This window comes from Haliotis rubra, unplaced genomic scaffold (genome assembly GCF_003918875.1).
Source record: "Haliotis rubra isolate DU_JTF1 unplaced genomic scaffold, ASM391887v1 Scf101, whole genome shotgun sequence".
Lineage (NCBI taxonomy): Eukaryota > Metazoa > Mollusca > Gastropoda > Lepetellida > Haliotidae > Haliotis > Haliotis rubra.
Window position 1 is genome coordinate 1,911,442 of NW_025764904.1, and position 9,441 is coordinate 1,920,882.

The 9,441-nt window shown below is 42.8% G+C and overlaps 1 protein-coding gene across 1 annotated transcript; it reads right to left on the reverse strand.

The window, feature by feature from the left end:
- Nucleotides 1-3,148: 3,148 nt before the first annotated feature.
- On the reverse strand, nucleotides 3,149-8,857 carry LOC124269053. The gene is made up of 3 exons (XM_046704070.1): nucleotides 8,577-8,857; nucleotides 4,584-8,131; nucleotides 3,149-4,482 (listed from the first exon to the last, which is right to left on the reverse strand). Exons 1-3 carry the CDS (start codon nucleotides 8,855-8,857, stop codon nucleotides 3,149-3,151), a joined length of 5,163 nt encoding a protein of 1,720 aa, XP_046560026.1.
- Between the last annotated feature and the right edge of the window lie 584 nt (nucleotides 8,858-9,441).

The following is a 9,441-nucleotide window of genomic DNA, read 5'->3' on the forward strand; positions in this document are numbered from 1 at the left end:
TATCCGAACATGTGTCCCGTCGATGCATCCAATGACTCAGGAAATCTGGATAGACTGTAGAATTCCTTTCTTATGTCTCCAGAAGCACTCTCGGACGGCCAGGTAACAAATCTTGGCATGAGAGACGCAATGGCAAGTGAAACCTTCCTAACAACTCGTGAAGCTGTTGATTTGTCTATCCCTATTGTATCGCCAGTGATTTGCAGGAAACTTCCGCTTGCAAAGAAGCGTAGAGTCACCAGAACCTGATAAAATGGTTAAACAGAGGCTTATGACACGCTTCACCAAAAATTATATATTTCTAGAAAGCTGATATCAACGTTATTATCTATTTCGCTGCGTTTCAGTAAGTAAAGTGGTAATTATGGCTACGTGTATGATTCAATAATAATAACAACGTCTCAAGGTTGGGATCGAACACGCAAAAGTATTCACTTCAGTGTGCACGATTCATTTACTTCACGTCTTTAGAGTGACTCCCCTTTATTACATTCATCATGGCTGACTGAAAGCGTATCCTTTCTGGTATGAAGTGAAACTGGTCCATGCTTTTTTCAAGAGTTCCAGTCGTGAATTATATTCACAAGGTTAGTTTCTTTATATACTGGGTAATATGTTAACAGATGTGTCTGTACCAGCACGCACGGTAGTGTGCAATTATACGCAAAACTAGGTTGTCCATGGAGGCTGGGATATGACGCTATGAACAGTATGATGTTTTTGAACCAAATTAACGTTTCTGAGATATTAATAACGATGTAATAATTATGAAACATTCACCTGTAGTTCAACATTCACTGCGTGAGATCTTGCAGATTGTGGCTGTAATTCATCTCTAACGAGATCGCAGATATATCGGATGCGGTTGTATCAACACGTACTTATGTAATCATCAATTAAACACTAATCATTGATTAAATACTTAATGTTTGATTAGTTAATGAAGTGTTTAAATACGGTTGTATAAACCCTTATTTAAACACCCATTAACTAAGTATGCCTCTAATAAAGGTCCCGTCATTAAACCATGATTAACTTAGGGGAATCCCCTAATTATTATCCATGATGCATTGCATGTAAACACTCATCGATCGTCTGCATCACGGCTGCCGTCAGAAATCGCAGCAAAAAACTTTGAAAGTTGTGAAATACAACTTCTAACAGATCTAGTTGAAGATCACATCGGTGTGCTAAACAGCAAACTTACCAACTCCATAACTAATGACAAAAAGAAGCAGATATGAGACAAAATAACGGCCGAGATCAATAGCCTTGGGGTAAGCTATAGGACGTCCAAAGAAATCAAGACAAAATGGAATAATATGTTTCAAAATGCAAAAAAAAGAGTTTTCAGATAGAAAACTTCAAACGAAAAAAACTGGTGGCGGTCCATGTCCCAAGCCTGTTTCCTCTTCCATCGAGAAAATCATGGATATTTATTCGGATTCCGCATGTTTCAACGGTGTGGCATCTCCTGTTCCCTTGCAAGGTAAATAGTTCTACAAACTGATAATAGAGATCATTCATTTTAATTTTGATTGATGTTAGTATAGATTATGTATGTCGATGCAAGTATTAAAACAAAATAGCAAGTAGACGAAGACATAGGCTAGCTTGCGACTTCAAACCATAATGTCGAAATGGCGGACAGTTTCATTTCATATTCTTACCTTCTGTACAATGCAGTTGAACTTTATTCAATCACATTTCACCCGCTGTACATAACGTGCGTCCTCTTTCAACGAATATCCAAATCAATGTGAAGGCCGTTCACTCTTTTCTCACAAGAGTGAAGTCCCCCTGTTACTATTTTTGTACATGGAACCCATCCCGTTACACTTTGAATACGCTTCCTATTATGTTTCTCACAATGCAAATATTTAAGAAGCGACAATATTAAAAAGGTTGTGCAAAAATATAGCAAAGTTAGTAACAGACAGACGCATTTGACGCTGCTGTTATTATTAATTATGCTTTACAATTTAGAATATTTCAGGGAATTATCATCGAAAACTCGTAATGTTATTACATCAAATAAAAAACGCTTGAGGAAATACAGGCCTGTGTCAACAGTATTAGTAATGTGATGTCATTTCCAGAGACTTATACGGTATGTTAATTTCGTGTAGCATAAATATTTTCCATGAATTTAATTTTCGTTGGGTCCTAATTAAAGTGAGCACAGTAATCATCTCAGCTACACCCACATAATTTCGACAGAATTTTCCGATTCCATCAGAATTAATTAAATAAAAATTGTGTTTTCTACACTACATTCACATGTAAGTCTATTGAAATTAAGTTAAGTGGCAAATATTTTTGGCTCGGGTCCGTATTTGCATCCGTCATTTTTATTTTATTTTCAATGACTTTGTGGAAGGGTGGCATATTTTATATCTAATTTAAAAAAACAAACCAAAATTCCTATCTATTTTCAGAAACTCAAAGTGTAGAGATCCATGGCTCTCCTACAACGTTGGACTTGTTGAGTCGCGTGTTGCAGGAGCAACAGGATAATGATGTCGCCGTCCCATCGCTTGATGCAGAGATGCCAAGTTGTAGCTACACCGCTGATATTGCAGCTAAAGGCAACTTACAGTCCTCCGTGGAGAGCAAGAGTCTGTGCGAAGACGGGTATGTAGATATATAGGTGTAATAGTTCCCTTATTCAAGTTTTCAATAATACCATGCAGTTTATATTTATTGCTACTGGCAGGAAGAGCAGTTTAACCTTTATATATAGTTATGATCACAAAATTAAGAATGACGGGATGTTTTATTCCTTAGTATGACAAATATTTATGGCATGTAGGTTAACTGATATACATGTCGTAAGTTAGTGTAAATCAGAAAATGCAGTGATATTGACGTGTTTCAGAGTCACGGCTGAAAAGAAGTGTCTGTTCGTTATTCCAAGTGTTTTATTTCAGAGCACATGGCAGCAGTTGGTTACATGGAGGCTGCCATCTTGTAAAACAAACTACTAAAACTTGAACCTCTAATTGAAAAGTGGGAATGGTCAGCGGAATAAAAACTAAAGCGAAACAAATCAAATCCTTTCTAACACAGCTGCCCCAATTTTGGGACAAAATTTGCTTTGATATAAACTGAAAATGTCATTCACTTTACATCACTGTCACTTAAAGATTCACTTTACATCACTGTCAGCACACTCCGGTAAGCGTACGAGTCTGGTCACCGGTCTGGTAACTTCCTGGTCTCCGACAAAGACTGTTGCAGATCGAACCCTCCCATCATCACCTGGGTAAGCCCTGCTTACTCTTCCTACCCGCCATAAGGAACGAACGGTCTGAGGGTCTGCAATCATGACAACATCATTGCACATCAAGTTGTTGTGGTCAGGTTTATCTCCTTGCCACTTCTGTCGAACCTGTAGGGTTGGTAGGTAATATTTCACGAAGTGTTTCCAGAATTGATCAGCTAACACTTGGCTGTGGCGCCACCCTTTCCGACCAAGAAGCTCATCAGCAGGGTACACTACCTGTGGAAGGGATGCATCTCTACGTCCCATCAATAGAATGTTAGGAGTTATGGGGTCAACATCCTTGGCATCAGTAGACACATAGCCTAGTGGCTTTGAATTAAGTATTCCTTCAACCTCAATTAACACCGTCTGGAGCACAGATTCTGATACTGTCTGATCACCCAATGCAACCTTCAGTCCATTTTTGACAGACCTGATTTCCCTCTCCCATACTCCACCGAAGTGAGGAGCATAGGGGGGATTAAACTTGAATTTCACGTTGCATCCAGCTAGTTGGTTGGTTAAACTTTGTTCCATGGTCATCCAAGTTTCTCTCAGTTCTCTTTCTGCACCCTTGAAATTGCTGCCGCAATCTGAGAGGAGTTCATGGGGCTTGCCACGACGAGCCACAAAGCGCCGGAACGCCATCAGGAAGGCATCTGTACTCATACTGTCTAGTAAATCAAGATGTACTGCACGTGTTGTCATGCACTTGAAGATTACTCCCCACCTCTTCTCTGTGCGCCGTCCTATCTTGACTGCCATCGGCCCGAAACAATCCACTCCTGTGGAGTAAAAGGCAGGTTTGTACAAACGTAATCGTGAAGAAGGCAAGTCACTCATTTTGGGAAGTTGAGGTTGAGCTTGGCCCTTTCTGCATTTGACACATTTACGCTGATGTTGACGTATGGCTTCTCTGCCACGCAGAATCCAGAACTTTCGCCGGATTTCGGCCAAAATTCGCTCAGCACCGTAGTGCAACAGTCTTTCGTCAAAGTCTCTGATTATAAGTTGAGTGATCTCATGATGAGGATCCAACACCACTGGATGTTTGGCATCGCAACTCAGAGATTCTGCCTTCCGCAGTCTCCCTCCAACACGGATAACATTGTTGTCAGTATCATAGATAGGATCCAACTGAGCAAGTCGACTGTCGGTTGGTAACTTCTTATGAGACTGAAGGGCACCGAGTTCCTCAGGAAAGGAGTCACACTGGACTTTACGGAATAAGAACATCTCTGTTTTGATCCAATCAAAAGGTAATTGTGGGTCCTTGGCCGCCCGTTAAGGATCTGCATGGTATCCCTAACAAACTGACTCCAGGTACTGTACTTGCTCACATCTGGAATCGTTGAGTTTTCAGTCATGGACATTGCGCAAAAGGTAGTCTTGACTTCACCACTCGTGTCCTTGATGGAGGTACTCATCACTATGTCAGGTGGCCACTCTTCTTGTGATCGTAGAAGGAAGGATGGACCATTCTTCCAAGCGGAAGAATTTGTAAGCTCCTCCAGGGTCTTGCCTCTAGTAAGATCATCAGCGGGGTTGTCTTTTGTGTTCACGTACCGCCAGTCCGCAACATTGGTTAGAGTTTGAATCTCTGCAACCCTGGTTCCAACAAATACTTTATATCTGCATGAATCAGATTTCAGCCAAGACAGCACTGTTGTTGAATCACTCCACAAGGTGACTCTTTCAATTGGTAAGGTAAGTTCTCTGATCAGCATGTCTGCAAGTTGTGCTCCTACTAGAGCTGCTGATAGTTCAAGTCGAGGTATGGAAAGTTGTCGTTTTGGAGCGACTCTGGATCTGGCTTGTACAAAGCTGACGTAAACCGTTCCCTGATACACTGTCCGAAGGGAGGCAACTGTACCATACACACGTTCTGAGGCATCCGAGAAGATATGCAGCTGTTGAACTGAATTTGTAGTATCGACATGATGAGGTGTGTAACAACGTGGTAGATTAACCTTCTCCATGTCTGGTAGCTCATTTTCCCATGAACACCACTTCTCATATTCACTTCCCTCCACAATAGGTGCATCCCAATCTCTCTTCAATTTCCACAGATCTTGGACGATGACTTTCGCTCTTGCGGTGAAAGGAGTTAAATATCCTAAGGGGTCATACTGGCTGGCCAAGATTCGATATATGACTTTCATGGTGAGACAATCATGGCTAATCTCTTTGATCCTATATCCAAGCACATCACTGTCACCTCGCCATTGGAGTCCCAAGGTTCCCTCCGTAAGTCCTGTCTCGCCAAGACTGAGCCAACGTTCACAATTGGCTGCCTTGTCCTCTGTAGGTAGATCAGCCACGACTAAGGGAATGTTGCTGATCCACTGTCTGAGGTGGAAGCCACCTTTATCCAGCAAAGCACTCATGTCATGTACTAAATCTTTGGCTTCTGCTGCAGTTGGAACGCTGTCTAAGCAGTTGTCTACATAGAAAGCTGTGGTGACTGATCTGTACACATCAGGGTTTTCCTCCTTGTGACCATGTGCATGTGTCTGCAGCGCATATATTGCACAGCAAGGGCTACAAGTAGTGCCGAATGGAAGCACTTGCCATTCATAAATGTTTGGTGGAACCGTCTGGTCCATGTTGCGCCAGATGAATCGTAGTAAGGGTCGGTCCTTTGGCAGTAATCTCACTTGGTGGAACATGGCCTTTATGTCACCGGAGATAGCTATGCTGTGCTGTCTGAAACGCAGTAAGACTCCAATCAAGGATGATCCAAGTTGGGGCCCAGGAAGTAAGTTCTCATTGAGGGTTCTGCCTTCATAGTTGTACGAGCAATTAAACACCAAACGATTCTTTCCATTGTGCTGTACAATGTGATGTGGAATGTACCAAGATTCATCACTTTTCTCAGCCTCTTCAGGGCTGATCATCTTCACATAACCAGCATCTACCAATTTCTGGATCTCGTCCTTGTGTACGTAAGCTAGTTCAGGGTTTGACTGAAGTCGCCTTTCTGTGCGGATGAGGTTCTGTGTCACAGATTCTACTCTGGCATTAAGTGAAACTCCATTTCTAATCCTCAACAGGGGTGTTGCATAGCGTACTACTTCATACATCTCCACTCTTTCTGTGAATGTCTCTAAAGTTTCTAAAGCTTGCTTGTCCTGCTTTGACCTGGTCACATCCTTTGTTCCATTGGGAACAGCATCTATCTGCCACAGTTTCTCAACATTACTCCAAGGTTCTGGATCACGGTGAACACTGGAAGTAAGTAAACACTGCTCAGCTGTCTGTGACATCCGCGATAAGTGCATGTCTGCTTGGCCTTGTAAAGACCAGCCTAGTCGCGTATGTACAGCGACTGGTGCTCCCTTGGGCCCAAAGCGCACAGGTTCCTGCGGGAGAATCAGGTCTGCATAGTCCGAACCAATCAAAATCACAGGCTGTGCATTGCAGATTGAGGGTAGGGGATAATCTCTCAAATGTGGCCATCTAACCTGCAAATCCTTCACTGGATAGGTGTATTCTGAGAGGCAGAGTGAAGGTGATGTGAAGGCATTTGATATAGGATACTGAATCTGTGGAGAGTCACCTGGTGATATGGAAAGGTTGACACTCTTCCCGGTACAATGGTAAGATTCATGCCTAATTGTGGACAGGAGGATTTCATCTGTTCTACCACAGAGTTTAAGCCTTTCCGCAGTTGCTGTCAAAATCATAGTTCGCTGTGACCCATCATCCAGGACAGCATATGTTTCCATCCGACCACCTGGACCATGGAGGACAACTTTCACAACTTTCAACATAACAGAACATGGTTTGGAGGGTTGGTCAACATAAACCGCTGGTTTCTCTGCTATGACTGAATATACCTTGTTAGTTTGGGCTTTAACCATGTTAACTGCATCATGGAGGACAGTCAAATGCAGTTCTTGGCAGGTGTGGCACACTTTCCTGAGTGTACAGTCTACCGTTTTGTGAGTACGTGCACACTTCGAGCACCGGTTCCCTTCTTTCATCCAACTGACAACTTGGTCCAATGAGAGTTTCTCAAACTCCTTGCAAGAGTTCAAATAGTGTTCTGAGGAAGAGCAGTAAGGGCAGTAGGCCCTGAACCTGGTCATCACCTTTGTTTCATCCCTACCCTTTGTACTGGGTGTAGGAGCATGGATACTTGGGTTTCGTGAGTCAGATCGCGTATGGAAACTGGTCATCATTGTTGGTTCACTTTTCCGTGGTTGTACTCGTCTGAATCGACCAATGTTCAAGGCTTTGTTACCACTGTCTGGTCTGTTGCCATCGTTATGATATGATGAGCTGACTTGACCGGATAGACGTCTAGCTTGAGATTTAATCTGAAGCCAATGACTAAACTGAGAAAGTGTATAGGTTTGACTTGAGTGCTCCCCTATCACACCCGTCTTGATACAATGTTCGATGAAACTGTCTCTTAAACTCATTGGTAGCTTACTTAACAGTCTGTCCACATGAGAACCACACTGTAACTCTGCACAACTGTCACCCTCGAGAGACTTCAACATCCCAACCAGGGAATGTACAGCGAGGGCAAAGTTCTCAAATGCCTCATTATCTCCAAACTTTACGAAAGGCATACTCAAAATTGCTCCAAGCTCTCCTTGAACTAACTGGCTAGGCTGACCATACTTGTTCTTGAGGGCTTCAAAGGCTTCAGAGTAAGGCTGTGGTGCGTACATATATGCCTCTGCTAAACGTTTAGCTCTTCCACCCAGTCTATCAAGCAACAACTGATACTTGTACTGTTCAGTTAAATGAGTATGGACATTGACCAGATTATCCAGGGCCATTTTGAGAATAGCAAAGTCTTTTTCCTTCTCACTATCGAATAAAGGCAGTGTAGGCCGTGGAATCCCATATGACCTAACGAAATCAAAAGTTCAGTCATGTTTGGTGTCATAGGTGGACCATATCCATGAGGGAAACTTGGTGTACCAGAAGTTTCTGGTCCAAAGGGTGCACCTCCAGAAGGTGGGTGAACTGGAGCACCTTGGAATGGCTCAGCAGCTATGTTCAGTGGCAAGGCTGGCTCATCATGTTTTACACAGGTTTTCCTCTCACATGGTACAGGCATGGTACTCTCAACAGAAAACAGAGTGGAAGGATTCACCTCTTGGTCAGACTTCTCTGTCTTGATAACAACTTTGTCTTGTTTGACCCGGTTTCCAACATTCGCCATTACAGTATGTTGACCTTGTGGTGATGAGGTAATAGTGGTGGAAGTGGTTACTGCAGTTGAAGGATTCAAACCCATTCCTATCATGGATGCCAAAAGATCTGCTTCCTTTAAGGAATTCTTCTGCCTCACGGATCCCTGCGTTGTCTACTCAGCTCCGTATTTCGTTTCTCACGCTGTCTTATCACCAAACGTTCAATCTCTTCTGCTCTCTTTCGAGCCTTCAGCATTTCCTCCTCTGCTTCCACACGAGCCAAATATGCTTTATCATTTAATAGCCTCATTTCTTCATCAACCTTGTCATCTTCCACAGCCTGTCTCTTTAGTTCAGCTAACTCTAGTTGTCTCCTCTGTCTGGTTAACTCTGCTGATTGGAGATCACTTAGTTTGGAGTTAAGTGACACATTTGACATATTTGAATGCCTGGACACATTTGAAGTTCTGGTTCTCACGGAGTGTTTAGTTTTGCAATCATCAGGCTTATCCACTGAGTGAACGGACGTTTCTATATTTCTGCCACCTGGGAGATCTAACACATAATCTGTCAAATGGTTAGCTAAATGTCTCTCTCGTGAGGATTGACGTAAAGGCACAGTACTCTGAATCAAACCTTGGGCAATTGCAGTGGAGGTTGTCACCGTTGATGTCTGGATTGGGGTTGTCTTCGTGATGCTATTGGTAACTGCATGGGAGACTGAGTTGGTTAGTCTATCCATGTTGGAAAATAGTGATTCATCACTAAAGACATGGGTCAGTGTTCTTCCATCCATCTGGCAACTTATCCGCCTCGCGGGACCATGAAAAGAAGTGTCTGTTCGTTATTCCAAGTGTTTTATTTCAGAGCACATGGCAGCAGTTGGTTACATGGAGGCTGCCATCTTGTAAAACAAACTACTAAAACTTGAACCTCTAATTGAAAAGTGGGAATGGTCAGCGGAATAAAAACTAAAGCGAAACAAATCAAATCCTTTCTAACAACGGCATCTACTAGGGGGAA